The sequence below is a fragment of the Pecten maximus genome, chromosome 7 (genome assembly GCF_902652985.1).
Source record: "Pecten maximus chromosome 7, xPecMax1.1, whole genome shotgun sequence".
Classification (NCBI taxonomy): Eukaryota; Metazoa; Mollusca; class Bivalvia; order Pectinida; family Pectinidae; genus Pecten; species Pecten maximus.
Genome location: NC_047021.1, coordinates 10,484,913 through 10,505,292, shown reverse-complemented (window position 1 = coordinate 10,505,292; position 20,380 = coordinate 10,484,913). Strand labels below are relative to the sequence as shown.

Sequence of the window (20,380 nt, the reverse complement as noted above, 5' to 3'; positions counted from 1 at the left end):
TTCTTTTCAATAGCCAAGAGTCCCAGGGACTTGATATTGGGTCTGTAGCATGCTGGGGTGAAGGGCTACCAAGTTTGTTCAAATGAATGACCTTGACTTTCATTCAAGGTCACAGGAGTCAAAAAGGCTAAAATCTTTAAACGACTTCTTCTCAATAACCAAGAGTCCCAGAGGCCTAATATTTGGCCTGTAGCATGCTGGGGTGAAGGGCTCCCAAGTTTGTTCAAATGAATGACCTCGACTTTCATTCAAGGTCACAGGAGTCAAAAAGGCTAAAATCTTTAAACGACTTCTTCTCAATAACCAAGAGTCCCAGGGAGTTGATATTGGGTCTGTAGCATGCTGCGGTAAAGGGCTACCAATTTTGTTCAAATGAATGGCCTTGACCTTCATTCAAGGTCACAGGGGCCAAAAAGGCTAAAATCTTTAAACGACTTCTTCTCGATAACCAACAGTCCCAGAGACCTAATATTTGGCCTGTAGCATGCTGGGGTAAAGAGCTACCAAGTTTGTTCAAATGAATGACCTTGACTTTCATTCAAGGTCACAGGAGTCAAAAAGGCTAAAATCTTTAAACGACTTCTTCTCAATAACCAAGAGTCCCAGAGACCTAATATTTGGCCTGTAGCATGCTGGGGTGAAGGGCTACCAAGTTTGTTCAAATGAATGACCTTGACTTTCATTCAAGGTCACAGGAGTCAAAAAGGCTAAAATCTTTAAACGACTTCTTCTCAATAACCAAGAGTCCCAGAGAGTTGATATTGGGTCTGTAGCATGCTGGGGTAAAGGGCTACAAAGTTTGTTCAAATGAATGACCTTGACCTTCATTCAAGGTCACAGGGGTCAAAAAGGCTAAAATCTTTAAACAACTTCTTCTCAATAACCAAGAGTCCCAGGGAGTTGATATTGGGTCTGTAGCATGCTGGGGTAAAGGGCTACCAAGTTTGTTCAAATGAATGACCTTGACCTTCATTCAAGGTCACGTCGATCAAGTATGCTTAAATCTTTAAATGACTTTTAGTGAAAAGCCAAAGTGCAGAGAGACATTATATTGGTCCTGTAGCATGCTTTCAAATAACTGCAGGATCCATATATGAAAAGATCACTGCATTGCAGGTGAGCGATTTGGGCCCATTGGGCCCTTGTTGGTCATCCCTACAGAACCATAGAGAAGGCTACACAGAAGGCAGAGCATACATATGTATATATCCCATCATACCAGCATTTGTTGGTCATCCCTACAGAACCAGATGGTCACTGGACAACATCACCCAATCCAGCAGCCTTTGGCCATTGACCAGCTATTAGAGTGGAGAATGACCATCAATAATAGTGTTGTGGATGGTCTAATTAGAAGTATATACTACTGACATGTTGATTGTTATGGAGTGTCATCACCATTGATACAGATAATCGAACCTGTCTATCCTAATATTTACTTTGTCTGTTCTGATGTTATAGTTGATGGGGGTAATTTATCCTTTTGAACTATCGTAAAAATTATGTTGGCTCACAGACCCATATTTGTCACAAACAACCCTTAAACCTGTGCTGACTCAAGGACAAATGAGTTCACACTATATTGGGATTTTTTTTACTTGATTGTCTGATAGTTTAGAACCTGTGCTGGTTTTTTAGCCACAGGGTTTATGATCTGTATTGATTGTTGTAGAGTGATTGTAGCCCAAGTGATGGTGCTTTGTTTCCGGGGCAATCAGACATGTCACAGTCCTACTCACAAGTGCCTCCAGCTGAAGTATTGCTCCTCTTATTCCAGGCATTGAATTCTGCTAATGATAGTGATGAAAATATATCTTTTTAGTATTCTTCATGAAGGCAAACCAACTTCCATGTGTCTAAAATCCTGAGCTGAAAAAGCACTATTCACCCAATCAAAGCATTTCCATTCCATTTTGAAAATTGCCTTGATACTGTGTGTTTTGAATTCTTTGTTCATGAAACCAAATTTCATAAGGTGTTAAATATCCTCATGAAAATGAATTGCCAAAAAAAAGATTTTACCTTAAAAGACAGATTGATCCTTGAGAGATATTTTGCTCAACCTTAATTGATTTGATCAGAAATGAATAACCTTTGCTATTCTGCTCAACCTCAGGTGACCTTAATAAGAAATTACCTTTGATATTCTGCTCAACCTCAGGTGAGCTTGATCAGAAATGACCTTTGATATTCTGCTCAACCTGAAGTGACCTTGATCAAAAATGACCTTATACTATTTCTATCTGGATTGACAATTCATGCTGTGTCATTTTAATTCTACATGCCACTGTTAATACTAATTCAACAGAGAGGACACACTGCTACTGACTATTGGGTATAAATCTTTATGTAGCAGCTAGATCTGTTTAAATAATATACATTCTGATGATACATGGGGGTAAACTGAATAATTCTTCAACTTCACTGGAAATCAATGTTCAGGTTTTAAATAGGGGAATGTCCCACAAGCTGTGTATACCTACTGTATATCCGTATGGGTTAAAATAGTTGAAGTGTTGACAGGTTCACATTTTAGCGCTGTGTCCTATATCTGATCAATGTTCATTCATGTATGGTGATAGCTTAAAATTGTTAGGCTTGAACTACTCTCCATATATCAGGTGTATGGAGACATTTCAGTGTCACTATATATACCATACAAACTACACTCTGTCGACAACTCGTACATTTTTTCTATCATCTCTGCACTTGCATATATACTGGAAAAACCACACTATCCGTATATGGAAACAACACGATAGTTCACATATTTTTCATCTCTACATTTATATACTCTTCAAACATAACTAAGTTAAAAACTTACATATTTGGTCATGGTTTTACTTACCCTACTCACTTAAGATATTCATATTGTCAGTGGACATGTATGGAATTAGAGAGTTATAGCTATAATAGACATTATCCAATCTGTAGTTTCCAACAATAGAGCAGAGTTTGTGTTTTGTGTTGTGACAGGTTCCCTTTTTTGTAGGCGAGTCATGTCCCAGTAAGGATACCTGTATGGTTGTTACCTTTATATTATTGGTTTACACCTGTATACCACCTCGGTCTTATCTCACAATACACTACAGGTATGAGATCTGGTATGCTATATATCTGACATGCACCAACATAACCTATCTCTGACTACATGTACCTGTATATTGACTATATACTTATTTACTTGTTAAAAACCCAGTTTGTCCCTGTTGTTTTTAGCTCACCTGCCCGAAGGGCAAGTGAGCTTATGCCATGGTGCGGCGTCCGTCGTCCGTCCGTCTGTCCGGCGTCAACTTTTTCACTTAAACAACTTCTTCTCAATAACCAAGAGGCCCAGGAACTTCATATTGGGCCTGTAGTATGCTGGGGTGAAGGGCTACCAAGTTTGTTAAAATAAATTACTTTGACCTTCATTCAAGGTCACAGGGGTCAAATACGCTATAATCTTCAAACGACTTCTTCTCAATAACCAAAAGGTCCAGGGACTTGATATTGGGCCTGTAGCATGCTGGGGTGAAGGGCTACCAAGTTTGTTAAAATAAATGACCTTGACCTTCACTCAAGGTCACATGGGTCAAATAGGTTATATTCTTCAAACAACTTCTTCTCAATAACCAAGAGGTCCAGGGACTTTATATTTGGCCTGTAGCATGCTGGGGTGAAGGGCTACCAAGTTTGTTGAAATAAATGACCTTGACTTTCATTCAAGGTCACACAGGTCAAATAGACTATAATCTTCAAACGACTTCTTCTCAATAACCAAGCGGCCCAGGGAATTTATATTGAGCCTGTAGCATGCTGGGGTGAAGGGCTACCAAATTTGTCAAAATAAATGACCTTGACTTTCATTCAAGGTCACATGGGTCAAATAGTCTATAATCTTCAAACGACTTCTTCTCAATAACCAAGAGGTCCAGGGACTTGATATTGGGCCTGTAGCATGCTGGGGTGAAGGGCTACCAAGTTTGTTAAAATAAATGTCCTTGACCTTCATTCAAGGTCACATGGGTCAAATCGGCTATAATCTTCAAATGATTTCTTCTCAATAACCAAGCGGCCCAGGGAATTTATATTGAGCCTGTAGCATGCTGGGGTGAAGGGCTACCAAATTTGTCAAAATAAATGACCTTGACTTTCATTCAAGGTCACATTTGTCAAATAGGCTATAATCTTCAAACAACTTCTTCTCAATAACCAAGAGTCCCAGGGAATTGATATTTGGCCTGTAGTATGCTGGGGTGAAGGGCTACCAAGTTTGTTAAAATAAATGACCTTGACCTTCATTCAAGGTAACATTTGTCAAATAGGTTATAATCTTCAAACGACTTCTTCTCCATTACCAAGAGGCCCAGGGACTTGATATTGGGTCTGTAGCATGCTGGGGTGAAGGGCTGCAAAGTTTGTTAAAATAAATGACCTTGACCTTCATTCAAGGTCACATGGGTCAAATAGGTTATAATCTTCAAACGACTTCTTCTCAATAACCAAAAGGCCCAGGGACTTGATATTGGGCCTGTAGCATGCTGGGGTGAAGGGCTACCAAGTTTGTTAAAATAAATGACCTTGACTATCATTCAAGGTCACATGGGTCAAATAGGCTATAATCCTCAAACGACTTCTTCTCAATAACCAAGAGGCAAATAGTATGCTTGAATGAAGGACTAAAAAATATATTGACATGAATAAACCAAGCTTACTCTGATATTTGAATAAAGTTGTTATCAGCATAGTATCTGTAGAAATGACCTCAATCAACTGCAAATTTGCTCTAGAGCCAGGTGAGCGATACAGGCCCATTGGGCCTCTTGTTTATTATTTCTTGACTACGTGTACCTGTATATTGTCTACATATCATGCAGGCCTTGAATTCAACATTTTATGTCACTTGCTAAAAACAGCAAGCATCTTAAATTTGTACTTGCTAAAATGTCTTTTTACTTGCTATGTAATCTCCAAAGTCAATTAAGATATGTGTTTTGATATGAAAAATGTGATTTAGCATGTGTATGTGAGAATGTACATAGACATTATAGTAAGAACTGACTAATTGGATTAATTTGTTATATAATTGTTACAGCTTTCATCTGATGAAACCACTTGCTGAAAAAAGAAATTATATTTATTTTCTACTCTCTATTCTCCAACATCTTCTTGCAAATAGCAAGTAATTCAGTGTCAAATTCGAGGCTTGCATATATAGTTGTTTACTTGTTAAAAACTCAGTTTGTCCCGGTTGTTTTAGATTGTGGTGCCTTCATTGTTTTATTACTTTCTACAGAAAAGGAGTTGTTATTCTCATCTGACTGATCTATTGTACCTAGTAAAATATTATTACTAAGTCCAGAATATATCCAAACAATATTTGAAAGAAAAAGAGGAGAAACAAATATTATATTTAGATTGATCATGTAATTGCTAAATGAATTCCTGGTGAAATTTGACAATTTATGAACACCATTGGGATCTTTCTGTAAACGGTAATGGTGTTATACAAATGTATTTACTTTACTGATGCAGATGTTATAATACAAAAAAAGTACTGTTTATTGTCGTGGCATATGGGAATGCATGTAATCAGTTGAATTAAGTTGTCAGTACATGTGATATTTCAGGTGATATTTTAGGTGTACATCCATGCATAAAGAAAAAGACAATAATGTTGGTGACATTTATATGTAATGACAGGAAAAGTGACAACCAGACGGTTAACCATCCTGCCGTTACCTAACTGGGTATCATACACACTCACCAGCTCTCTATGATATGAGAGATGTACGAGTTACCTCCCCTCCATTAGGCTGTGGATTGAAATGCTACACAGGATATCTGTCGACCAGAGGTCAAGTAGTATTATAATAAGAAATTCTTTACAGTATTAGACTATATATAACATACAGTGTTGATTTGAAAATCATTATTTTAATCTGTCTAGATTTTTCAAGAATTATTATATATTACTTAAAGGCATATGTTTCTATAGAAGTCTTCATCAAGTATAGCAACCAGCTGGCTACTGAGCACACATCCTTCTATAAAATAAAGTTTGAATGTTAAAAAAGTACTGGAAGTTATCATAAAAATGTAAATTATGCACATGTATCACAATGTAGTGGATGTCAGATATATACTGTCAGCATTTATCTAAAAAATATTTATGTTATCAAGACTGTTAAACATCAGCATAATGGGAAAGTTGTAACGATATAAAACAAGATTGAAAGAGATGTAACTGTACAGCATATTAATGTTCTTGTAATGAAATACACAATCTTGGAAAGAGTCCAGGAAACAAGTCTACACTGCCACTTTGATTAGCCAATTTCTATTAGAGATGCCCAGTCTTTCTGTTACATCGTGCATTGCAATTATATTTCCAACTTGCTGTTATCTTACAAAGTATACCTCTTATTAGAAATATGTATATTGTGGTCCTTGAGAAAAAACACCTTTGAAGTACATGATATGCTCGTAATTTAGTTCATGGCGACATTATTCCTTATTTCCTCTTTTGGAGGTTCTTCATGTTTTAGAAAATTACCATATTCTCACTGATATTTATGATTTCAAAAGGTTAGAACAATTAAGATGAATACATTTTAGGATAGCACAACATATTATCCTTGAGTTTTCAGTTCTGTTATCAATTTACAATACATTTTTCATTGAAAACATATTATAAAATTGACTATAAAACAATATCTTTAAGAAAATTATCTTTAAAAAATCATTTTAATTGTGGTTGAAAAGGAGATTTATGGTAAGGTGGTCCTTATTTTAGATGATTTACAGCTAATTTACTTAGCCTTTGAGTTGAGTGTGCCATGTTATCAGGAAGCAGAAAATGATATTGGCATGTTGATACTTGGAATCCCAGCAGTGAGTAAGATAGATAGAAACATGGAAATTTATATCTTTCAACTCGATCACTTTCTTCATATTTAAAGAATTGAAGAGTTTTCAGGGCCAGTTGTAAGAAAATATTGATGACGATGATGATTCATTGTCTGTCTGTAAAACTCTTTGTCTGATGGTCTATAACCTGATGTATAGCCCAGGGCCTTTGATGGCTAAACCACAAATCTGTAACATGTACACATGAATTGTTTTATTTATGAAATAAAAAGTGGAATAGGTATAGATAGTGTATGTGTGTAGTAGTGTGTATGTGTGTGATGGATGTTGTGGATGGGTATAGCTGTGGTGAAGCCTGTTGGCATTGGATCAGGCCCGTCATTTTACCTCTATACCCTGTACTGACAGTTCACCTTCCCGCCAGTCCTGTGCACCACACATATACACCCCTCCATGAGGAACTCCTCTAGGAACCATCACCAAGTCGGATTGGTGATGTGATTGTTGTTATACCAAACAGTCTACCTGCTGTGTGGTGAGGCCAATGGCAACAGCAGATGTTTAGGTCTCTAAAACTACAGTTTAGTCATAAATAAGTAGAAATGTGTGCAACAGCATCATACTCATGACTGTGTCATTATTACACCCAGCTTAACCTGGAGATTTGTGTAGTGTATATAATAATATCAGCCTCAGGAAGTAACACTCATAGACCAAGCATTTGTGGGATATTGTTTTCCTGAGTTGAAGTTTATAAATCTGATGTACTGAGAAAATAGAGCTGAAGATTTCCTGAAGGCTAGAAAAGTCCCAGTGAGGGCAGAGACATCTAAACACCCGAACACACTCAGCCAGGACAGAAGGACCCCCAACTACCACTTCTCAATATGAAACAGATGTGGTACCACTGCTCTGTGTAAACTTTATTCAGACAGGACTGGTTACAGTCACATGAATCCTTCTGGTGGTGCAAACAGTTTCACTTACAGTATTATTTACATCGCTGCACTGAAGTGTTATTTGCAAAATTACCTTGTACATTGACTCGAGTGCTTGGATTCAGGATGCATTACTTTAGATGAGTGTGCCATGTTGGATGAGTTTTCAACTTAAGAAGAGGATTTAATTTGTGAAGGTCAGCTTCAATTCAAGGTCAAATCTTTATACAGTGACATCATGCCAGAGATTGAGAACTTCCACCGAAAACATAGCCTCCGTAAGTTTGGTATACTTTCTTCTTATGTATTAGCATTACAACGAATTGCCAAAATGTCTGGTATCCAGTTTATGTGTTTTGGTATTGAACTTGTCCATTTACAGGAGATAAATATGTTTGTAGTTTGTAGTTTTGACAGTTTGTAGCATCAGAGATAGTGGTTCCTGACAGCTTTTCATGAATGTAATGTTTCTATACACATTGTGGTGGATAGATATTGTTATTCTTTCATAGGCATTATATTAAGAGGAAATCAATTCAGATTGAGTTTTTTTTTACAGCATTTTTATCCCATAATAATTGGGAGAAAATATAAGTGTTGTGCTAATGTGTGGATGATACGTCAGTTGCTATTTGGAGAATACACCAGACAAACGGGAATAATTACCTACAAAAAATCGCATCACAGGTATCCATTTAGAGAACATATAATTACTTGTACATGAACAAATGGTCACGATTGTTACCAGCTTCATATAGAGCTCTGATACTTGATCATTTTTACCAAGATGAATGGAAGAGGATATGTTTGATTATACCTATAGACAATCCGTTGGTTTGCCTATCAATTTTGTTTGGTGGTTACTTTACAGTTTTATGCTCTGAAATACATCAATGCTCATCACTGTATACATGTTAATTATAAATACACCATATTTACAAGATAATGATTTGAAGGGAAAATACATTTACTACCATTCTGCTATACACATAGAAAAAGAGTGAAAAATCTTCTGTTATCACTGGTGAGGAACTGTCTACACAAAGAAACCAGTTTATCTGTTGAAATAAATGAAAACAGAAATCTGTTGGTCAGTCTGTGGTAGACTGGCTGCTAGACCTAAAGTTTTTGTAAAGAATTGATAGATTGTTTTGAGGCAGTAGCTTATCTCCCCTTGTTTGAAACTCTAGATTGTGAATCTCAATGTTATTTATAATTTTAATATTCTAGAAACCAGGGCCAGTCTACACCAGTGGTGTCTACCCAAGTGTGATTACCTGTATTTCTATTTTAATATATTTAAGCTAATTTTGATATCCTGACTTTCCTTCTGACTTTCTACACTTTTTGCCACAAGCATCAATGATCACTGACCAATCCTGGAAGGATGAAACCGCTGTATAATGCAGTTTTATCTCCATTATTTGGCATATACTTTATCCATTACTGCATTGATATTGTAATAGTAAGGGTGCTAATAAATATTGTTTCTTTTGTAAAATTATCTTAGAACATTTTTGTGTGCATGGCAAAGATGCATGCCAAAGCTATATTAACTATCAAACATTTTGTTCTGTATGAAGATATGTAGCAGCCTATTCGTGTTTATGGTTACTCTCTGTTGGAGATGAAGAATCTTTAAATCATTGTCATTTTAGTGCTTTTGACATTGTAAATAAGCTATAAACGTTAATGTAGAATCATTGAAATCATTGTCATTTTAGTGCTTGTGACATTGTAACTAAGCTATAAGCACTTCAAATGCTGAAAATAATCTGATGAAGCTATATACTGACACTCCGATCACTTTGATAACAACTGTGTTTTATAGGCCAACTACAAAATGTCAAAAGATTGCAGGTTTTTATTTTGCAATTCTGATATTCTCATTTCAATTTTTGTAAGCTATATAACTTCTGTTTGATTTAGATGACAGCATGGAGGCAGTTATCAGATTGATGGCTACCTTTGTCACTACCACTTGCTAGGAACTCCATCATCTATCATTCTGTTTAATCATTAAGTCTGATGGGTCAAGATCTTTAGCAACTTTTGACCCTGATGCGGGTTGTTATCAGTGGAGGTGATGAAGACCTACTGTTATATCACAGCTGTCAGGGGGAAACACTTCCTGCTTTCAACTGCTGAGTGACAAGTAGCTGCTGGGGATTGATGGAATCCATTCACCAGGAATAAGTTGTAGCTTATTTAATCTATGTCAATAGGCTAGAAATCCATTACAAAGGGAGGTAACTAACAAGCATAATTTAATGCAGGCCTCAGACCATGATTAATTTCCCTATATATTTTTTACCAAAGAAAAATCAATATTGAAATATTTCAAAAATTGACAAAAAGTCTGCATGGTTTTCATATCATGTTGTAGAAGTATTCAAGCGGAACCTACAGTGAGCTGGAAAGTACCTGATGACCAGCATTTAAGAAAGATATTTCTATTGAGTGTCACCATCCCCCTATTATGGGAAAATCTAGGAAAATACCAAATATTACTGCTCAAGTCTTATAACTTCCCTGTGTCCTACCACACAAACAAACATGGAAATGGTGTCAAAACAAAATTCTACCACTAGAATAAATATTGCACTATAAATCCATGCTGAAATTATGCCCATATCTGCAACAGCTAAGTCAGGAAAATTATTTAGTAACTGTCCTGAAATTTCCATATGTACTACATTTATGTGCAACAACCCGGAAGTATAACTGTGGTCTGAGGCCAATAATCCTTTACAAAAGGAGGAAACTGACCAGCATCAGTCCTTTAAAAATGAAGGTTACCCTTTACAAAAGGAGGTACTAATCCTTTACAAAGGGAGGCTATCCTTCACAAAGGGAGGCTATCCTTTACAAAGGGAGGCTATCCTTTACAAAAGGAGGTAACTAACAGGCATTTGTAAGTTATGTTTCATAGGTGCCTCTCTGACCAGATCCTTGAGTTTTAACCCAAGGTTTGACAATTTCATGACAAATGGAATTAAGATATACTTCACAAGTTCTTGCATGTAGAATTGTATATAACTTTGATAGATATACATGATAGATATACATGCAAGTCCCAAGCTCTGTCCTCATAAAATTTTGATGGAACTCGCAGAAATTCTTGAGATCACTCAAATTTAACATGGGTAGATTCATTGTTTTTAGCAATACAGTGGAAAAGGACTCGTGGAAATAATTTGTAGATGTCATGATCACAAGTTTCTGGAAATACTCATATCTAACATTGAGGTGTAGGACATGTGCGTTATCATTAGCTGTAGAAAAAGACTCATCAAAATTAATTGTGGATTGATCACTATATAAGGATATATACAATTATGCCACTCATTGTATAAAAATATTACAATGGTCATCATGTATAGTTATTTAATGGCAGTTTTGTAGCTGGACATGATCTGCTTTAATATGATTGGCCACGTTATGTAGGCAGATTACAAAGTCCAGTCAGAGTGTACAGTGGGATTAGAGAACATAAGTAAATAACTATGATCCCCTTACATATGTATGCAACTTAACCCAGCTCATTTCCTGAATGGAACTAAATAGGCCAACAATGTATTGACGGATGTGGCCACTTCATATGCTTTAATATGAAAGAATTTAATGTTACATTACTATAGATCTTATAATAAACATTCAGAACAATATTTCCGTGTGGGATGTAGACATTACATCATATATGGTGCAGCAGACAGCTGGTAACAGAAGAAAAGGCTACAAGGCAACAGTACAACACACCAATGACGTCTGTCCAGTTTGTGAAAGGCTACAGAAAAAGTAGGTACTTGGTTCAGAATTATAAGGTTTGGAGTAAGTAGTGTCTATCTGGATAGAGGTCCTTTTTTTAATTTTCTCATCAGAGAAAGTTTGAAAATTTACAGTAAATTGTGAAGAAGTTTTCAGGTTCATACAAGGATTGGGGAAGTAGATTGCCACGATGGAATCTTGTGAGAGAGAGTCCTATATTTATAGATCAGTCCTGTAAAATTGGAAATAAAACTATATTTGATTTAAAGATGGAGGCCACCAATTATACAATGTATTGTTGAAATAGAGGTCATGATGTATTATATTTATTTCAATGTCTCCACTAGGGATCAAACCCGGATCTGTGTATTGTTTAAGCTGCCCATCATGTAAAGGGAAGTTCTCTCTTGCCTAGCAGTATAATGCTGTTTGTATTTACCAGTTACTTAGATGTAACTTTTCAAAAAGATTATATCTAAGCAACATACTAGCTCTAATGATGCACTGTGTCACTTATGAGACCACTTTGGAGCTATGGTCAATGAAACTTGAAACATTCTAATATAAAAATTACTGCAAATGCTCCTTATGTTAAATAGTTCATCAAGAATGAATCTTTGGAACAACGTATCCATCACCTTTTTCAGAGATAACAATAAACTGTATTTGATTTTGTGCAGATAATCAATCAGTGTTGCCAAGTCTCGCAATCTTGGATATGGTCTCTTAGTTTAATGTCTTTTCATGTAAAATTTCTATTTTCATGCTGCATGAGATGAAGAATATAAATTTAATATCCTGTTACACACAGATTATTAAGTTTGGAGTAAATATTCCTTAATATAGATCTTTCTGTATGTACAATAAACATTGTGTCCGCAATACTTAATGCTTATTCTATTGTCAGTCATTTTTATGAACTTGATTAATATATACTTAGAATATTTTGTTAATAGTCTAGTTCACTCTGTTTCTGTAATTAACACTTACACAATTATTAACACTAAATATTTTGGGTACTTTCACACAATTAACACTTAATATATTGATTACTTTCACACAATTAACACTAAATATGTTGGGGACTTTAACAAGAAGTAAACACAACACTTATAAGATCTTCACCTCTTCTTTTCTGTCTATGTGATCCTTATACAATTTGTATTCTTCTACTCTGATAACTGTCCTTTCCCGACTGACACTCAACATTGAACCACAGACAATTTTTTTTTAAAGTCCAAGTATGTCTGTTTATTTGTAATGATATAGGTGTTACATTGATTCAATGTTTGATTGAAAAGTCTTTCTGCTTTATCTGGATCTTGATTAATAATGAACCAAAAATTTAGTGGACTTCTGGAGTAGTGACTGATTTATGGTACTCCACCAGATTTATCATTACAGCTTACCATAGGTGAGTAGCCGACATTGATTGCTGACTAGCAGCAATTCACCATGGGAGGTAACTCTAGCTACCTTACACCAGTTGCTTGATGTGCACTATATATATGCTTGGTTGGATCAGATGAACCTCAGACAAAATAATATTGTGGTCAGTTTTTTCAATATTATTCCTTTTTTAAGCTAACATACAATAATGTATGCCTAACAGGATGTAAATAGCTGTTGATCCAAACTACATTTGTTTACTCTAAAGTGTTGTTGATGGTGATAAAGGTAAAAGTCTATTAGACAGGAGACTGGCATGCATAACTCATTCTCATTAACAGGTAGATTTAACAGGTGTTCTCAGGTAGATTGACAGGTATGTTGACCTAGAGTATGACCTGATGTTTGCGAGTTCAGGTACCTGTCTCAGTAGAAGTGGTCTATTATAAGCTGCTTTACATCCTAATTCATCTGTCTGTCCTAAAAACCATTTGATCTTGTATTTGATAGCAAGACAGTCACTCAGGTGACATACCTGTCCAATTGCCGGATTCAGAAACTGCTATTTGACCAGACTGGGATTCAACCCCTAGGACCTTCAGTCTAATTACTAATTGTGCTACCTATTCAGTTGTAATTGAATCACTATCACAGGAAGAAAAATAGGTCTGCATCCCTCAAAATGGTCTGCATCCCTCAAAATGGTCTGCATCCCTCAAAATGCTGTGTATCAGTGTCACAACAACAAATAACTGAAGTTGTTGATGGAAATGGTAAACATGAAAATTGAGCAACAAATTGTTAAACTTTACAATTAAAAGGGCTTGCATAATGTAATTGCGATAGAATTTATTCCAAAATGTTATATTTGCTTCACTAGAAAATGATTGCATAATTGAGTTAGGGAACAATTAATTTGAGGCATCATTATATTGAGAGATTTACTTTGCTTATAGATCTAGATGTTTAAAATGTGCCGATTGGAAATAGATAGTGTTTTTTTTAAAGATTTGTTTTTTTTTAAGATTTGATGCTAATTATAAGAAATGTGAAGAGTTTTACAAGCATTTCAGAAGGAGGGAGAGGAATGATGTGGAGAATATTTAAGGAAGAGGGGAGACTGGTCTGGGAAATGTTGGGGGCCTGCTTTTTCAAGTGAGCAGATATTGGGCAGAGGTGTATTTCTAATTAGGTAATCAGAAAAATATTTTTTCTGTTTGATTAGTTTATTTTCTGTTGTTGTTTTTTTCTGCTTGATTATAGTTTCCTGAATTGCAGGAAACTCTGTGCGATATGTCTTATAGAGGGCGATGCTTCTGGGGAGTCGTGCAGGGTAAATCACTGGGTCATGTGTGTTTTATGGACATGTGACAGGCCAGTTAGGGAAACACCAGGGACATACATCATACCATGTCAATAAACCTGTCAGTCAGGGCCTCAACCTTTATATCTATTTATCAGTTAAATCCACACTAATAAAGTATCTTACTCTTTCTACAGACACAAAGCCGTTCCAGTGTGAGTGGTTTTATCATGACTAATTTGAATCTGTAAATCAAGCACATGGTTTGTATCTTGGTCATATTGATTTCTGTTTTCAAGATGGCAATTATTTCTTGTCCTGGAGCAAGCAAAGTATTCTGTTAATAAATAGAGCATCTTGTTTTTAGTATTGATGTGATATCACATGAAATAATTTCAATTGTACAATGTTACATTCCACGAAGACAAAAGAAGCCCAGTCCAAACCCACAAGGTTGTTCATGTTTCTTAATTACAATCAAGTACCAAAGATTAAACTGATTGATTACAATGTACTTCCCACTGAAAACTGTCACAGTTTGAGTTTGTACAAAGGAACATTACCTGATAGGGAAATGTGGGTATGATATTTATAGGTGTGTGACCAAGCCTCTAAAACTAGATATTAAATAGAAAGGTGTGTTGGTGATCACCATATAGTTTAACAGAAGTCACGTCGTTATTCTACTACCACAGACCTATTCTCTACTATTACTAATAATAATGATAAGATATTTTATTCACGTGCCAGTACGTCACACATCTTTATACAATATTTCTTAAAAGTATTCTTTGTAAAAATGCCCAGTCATTAATTGGATTATGAGACACAAATATATAATAATTAATATATCGGTATAACATACACTGTCTTTTGTGTAATTGTTTGATCTAAATGTAATTGGCTTGTAAACAAATCACAACTACATGTAGACTAGAAATAAATATGTGAATATCTGTAGTCACAATTTACATTATATTATAATATAACTGTATTTGGTATGAATTAGGGTTATATACCAACAAATATGTAACGAATTATGGTTATATACAAACAAATATACGCCACCATCTGACAGATGAAATGTGTATTGTGTGATCCACAGTTATGATTTACCTGTGTATACCTGGTAGTGTGTGTTAGGTGACGCTTCACTAATTTTGATGGTCTAATCTACACAAATGCAAATCTACCCTAGAGCCACATAGTGGACTGGCTCAGTCGTATGTTGTGACCTAGATCACAGGCCAGTCCACGTCTCTGTGGGGGGACAGCTCAGTGTAGTTGAAGGGTGTTGTGGTGTATACTCTCTCCATACATTGGTGGTATGTACAGAAAGAGGGGGAACATTTGAACTAGTGCCTGCTGGTACACACCTTCTGTAAGGATCACACATGTCATGCAGTGCTAGAGTACCCTGGATTACTGTTTCTACCCATAGGATATATAGTCGCTACACATTGTCTGTCACCAGCACTGCTCACATGGTTCTTTGTGACACCAGACAGCTGTAGTCACCTCTTTCCACACAACCAGGATCAAAAACCATGGCCCTGGCCTCACCAGGGGAACTACCCCGCCTAAACCTCAGCAGATCCTCCTCACTAAGGAGGTCCAAACGCAGACAAACTGGATTTGGAAGCAGTAAGGTTTTTTTTCATATTTATAAAAGCAAATATTGTATCAAGAGATCATAGTGTTTACTTTGTATGCTGTCAAATTTAATGTACATTTATATGTTGGAGGGGAAGTTTGTTATTGTTTTAGGTAGGAGGCACTGATTGAGAAGTCTGGTGACAGATTAGTGGTGTATGTTTATTAACCATGTGAAAATTTGGATTTTTCATGGGCGATTGTCAAATTTGGTGACAGAGTGATAACTATGTTTAGAACATCCAGTAGTTTGTTGGGATTTTTGTTATCTTTATAAACAAACCAATTAAGAGTTACACCTGTCAGCGTAGCTGATGTCATCAGTATGGTTTACAGAGGCTCTATAAACACAGACGTATGATCTGGTCGAATTAGCTCAGCTGTCTGTGCTCACGGATAGTGACATATGAAACTCAGGTGTCCTATCCCCTCCTTAAAATGCCTGCCAGATTAATTGTTTTTGCATGATGTAGCTGAAATTGAGCCTTAGTTTATGACTATATTTTATATTAAGGTATAGATGTTTGTGCTGCACAATGTATTTATTATATGTGTTTGTCTGTAGTCATCTCACCTGCAGCCACAGTATTGTCAGGAGCTAGTTAGGTGAGGTGTGAACCTCTATCTTCCCTGGTAATGCTAGTAAGAGCTCATCCCTGGTTCAATAGGTCAAGTTGCATATACCTTTAAAGACCTATTAAGTTTCTCAACATGCACATAATTTACACATCATGATTAAATGATGGAAACGAGAAGAAAAAACTTGCAGTGTCTGCATGATATATGGTTTGTGGATATAGAGCAGTCTGACAGCAGGGTTACGATGCCACCAGTATCAAAACATCAAGTGTTAGCACATGCTTTATGTCCTCCCCTCATATGTTTATCCTCTGTGTAAATATCCCCCTCACTGTAGTATTACAGTGTATACCCCCTTATGTGTTACATCCCCTCCCCTACATTATCAATGTCTTTTTTTTTCTATAATTTGTCACAATGTAGTAACCCTGTCCCCTCCTTGTATAATGTTTCACAGGTTTATAGGTTCTGCTGGGCCACTGGGGGTGGGAGGTGAGGCCAGGCTCTGTCCATTCATCCCCTCTGTAATTGCCCATCCTCCCCCCCCCCCCCCCCACACACACACCCATTCCGGTATACCTCTTACATTAACATATATTATATCCCTTTTGTATGCCAAAGTTGTAGGTCTTCTGTACGTCTCCTCTATCCATATCCCTTCCACAATAATATATCCGTTGTATAATTATAGACATTTCTATATATCTATATCCCTAGATCCTTATATATCTCCTTACTACTGTCTTTAATTCTTGCATCCCTTCCATAGGCCAGCCTGCCATCATGATGAAATCCACAAAGTGGTGCTGTAGACTACAAACAGGTGCACCAACTTAAGAATCTTACTTGTATCTGTGTAGATCTAACATTATATACCCCCTGTCAATAGTCGACCCTCTTCTATTCATCAGAACAAGGACAGATTCATCTTCCCTACAACATATTCACTTCCCTATATAAACTTGAATACAACCTGATAAGCATGCATGCTGCCCCTGTTTCATCCTGTAGACGTGAACCTGAATGCTAAACAGGAATTTATTAAAATAAATAACACATTTGAGTAAAAAATGATCACAGACTTTTAAAAGTTGATGGTCATGTGTGTTAGGAATATACAGTGTGGCCAGACAAGAAATTTTATGAATGACTAGCTTTGCAATGAAGCTCTTACAGGGAGAATTAAAATGGCCTCGGTTCAGTGGTTAGGTATATAATAAGACTTTCTGCGTGTTCAGGGCTATTACTACTTAAACCTAAAACTTGTTATTATCTCAGATTGGCCCTTGATATTGAAACGTTCCAGTCAGTCATATTTTATGGTCGCAAGTTTTATGGATTTCACGATTGTTGTGAGTGAATGTGGGGGAGTTATGAATGATATTGTTATTGTACATGTAAATTTAAGCCTGCCATCTTTGTATAACTTTAAAAAGTAGGTCAGATAACAAATTGTGATTGGACAGTCAAAGTAGACATCACCTATTTTTATCAGCTACCAAATTGACTGGTTTGTAGGCTAATTACAGGTAAAAAATATGTCATTAAAGATAAAACAACTATAAAGAAACATACTCACCTGGAAAATAAGGGATTCACAAAGTGTTTGATTAACGATAATTACAGGAATATAGAACACAATAGGGAGAAGTACATGTATACCTCTAAGTAGTAATTATAGTGTGACCCTAGTCGTATATATTACCTTTGTCATGATCAAAATCGTGTATTGGTATGGGGCTATTTTTGGTGGAATGTGGTCGACTAGAGTTGCGTGTGTGTATAACCTAATCTGATCACTAATCTATGATTTAGGATCGATCACCATTATATTGTACCCACACCTCGTGTTGTTGTACTACAGGTGTTTTGTTTCAGGTATGTAGCCTCATCAGGGTTTAAACATACTAGAAATAGATGTACATGTACGATAAGCATGTGCAGGGTTTCACATATAATATACTACCGTTATGGGTTACGCTTTTTTGAGTAAAAAAGTCACTTCACCATAGAATAAAATAAGTATTAAATATAATGGACAATAATTTATGTGAATATAGTATGTAATTAATACACAGTATAGTAAGTCAGGTAATACACAGTAATATAGTAAGTCATGATTGTAGTTAATACACAGTAATATAGTAAGTCAGGTATGTAAATACACAGTAATATAGTAAGTCAGGTATATGTAAATATACAGTAATATAGTAAGTCAGGTATGTAAATACACAGTAATATAGTAAGTCAGGTATCTGTAAGTATACAGTAATATAGTAAGTCAGGTATATGTAAATACACAGTAATATAGTAAGTCAGGTATGTAAATACACAGTAATATAGTAAGTCAGGTATGTAAATACACAGTAATATAATAAGTCAGGTATCTGTAAATATACAGTAATATAGTAAGTCAGGTATATGTAAATACACAGTAATATAATAAGTCAGGTATATGTAAATACACAGTAATATAGTAAGTCAGGTATGTAAATACACAGTAATATAGTAAGTCAGGTATATGTTATACTATATTACTTAATGTGTATTTACATATAAATAAAATAACATTATGCCCACATTTAAATGATCAAATTTAACGATGTTAATTCAGAATCAACAAGACATTACATGTGTGTGTGTTAGCGCTGTCTTTTTTTCAGAAATGATCCTCTCCAATGCTTCTCCATTCAGATTATCTAATCTTGTAGAAGAAGCAATCTTCCAAAATGTTCTTTAAAATTCACTCGAAAGATTTTAGTAAACAAACTGTGTCTGCTTTGTCTTGGTTTGTGAAAGCCCTTTCAAACTTTATAATATTAGTAGGATTGGTGGTAGGACAATCCGAAGAGATATTGCAAATGCATTGTCCAGTCAGAATGAATGAAGCATACAACTCCTGCAGATTCCAGGTTAATAGCACTGTTGACTATTAACCTGGTTAATAGCGTTTTTTGGAGGATGTGTTTCAAATAGCATTTCTATTGTCTACTTTTTATATAGTGTAAAATAAGGAAAGGTATAGTATTAATATATTATGTCAGATATGTAAGTACAGTATACAGTTGTTTCATGCCTTATCACTCAACAGTCAAAACTCTTTCCCGAGTTGTTGGGACCAACCCGATGAACTGTTTCCCAAGGTCTGTGGCCTCGGGAAACAGTTCATTCGCGTTATTCCGAACACCAAGGGGGAAACTTTTGATGGTTGACTGATAAGACATGAAACAACTGTTTTGTTACCTGAATATTTCACAAGATTTCACATATAGGCTATTTAATTAGGCTGAGGAATGCGTAAAAAGTCTTCAGTAAACTGTTATCTCCGGCTTTGGTGCGTTTTCGAACTCCAAAGTTGACGTTCCTTTGGCCACGCAATACTTTGTAAGAATTCTTACAGACCCTTTTATAACATTTTATATGGTACTCGAATCCCTGTTTTCAATTACAACAAACTGGATTGGAGATTTCTTCAAACCTTTTTGACTTTCAAACTAGGGAAGATATACTGTTTACAAATCACGAACAGAAAGGTGCTTAATCATAATCAATTCGTTGTTTAGGTGCATGCGAATGTTGCTCGCCAGTCACATGCAGTCAAAAATATTGACCACTCAACAGTCGAAAATATTAATTTACATATAGAGTCAGGTAACAGTAAGTAATATAGTAAGTCAGGTATATAAATACACAGTATTTTTATAGATATATGTGAATGTGAAGTAAGGTGTTATTTCAGTTCTAGCCACGAGATAGATCACCTAACACTTAAAAGCACAATTAGCATATAGACTGGCTTACAAGTCTGCTAAATCCCCAACAGCAATATTGTGACTGATATCTAAAGAGGAGTTTTGTGTGAGTCAATTATATATATAAGACAGTTTATCCGAGGTCA

The 20,380-nt window shown here is 35.8% G+C and overlaps 1 protein-coding gene across 3 annotated transcripts in view; it reads left to right on the top strand.

Annotated features, from left to right (window-relative positions):
* LOC117331571 (SLIT-ROBO Rho GTPase-activating protein 1-like) overlaps nucleotides 1-20,380 on the top strand; it is a 105,965-nt gene that overhangs the window by 22,079 nt on the left and 63,506 nt on the right. Inside the window, exon 1 of one of the 3 annotated variants that reach the window (XM_033890366.1) lies at nucleotides 7,605-8,068. The exons of 1 other annotated variant lie outside the window; for it this stretch is intronic. In XM_033890366.1, the coding sequence (XP_033746257.1) occupies nucleotides 8,029-8,068 (40 nt within the window). In that variant the 5' untranslated portion in view covers nucleotides 7,605-8,028. Of the gene's footprint in view, nucleotides 1-7,604; nucleotides 8,069-15,509; nucleotides 15,895-20,380 lie in introns of those variants that run through there. One more of the 3 variants, XM_033890364.1, reaches the window with a different exon arrangement.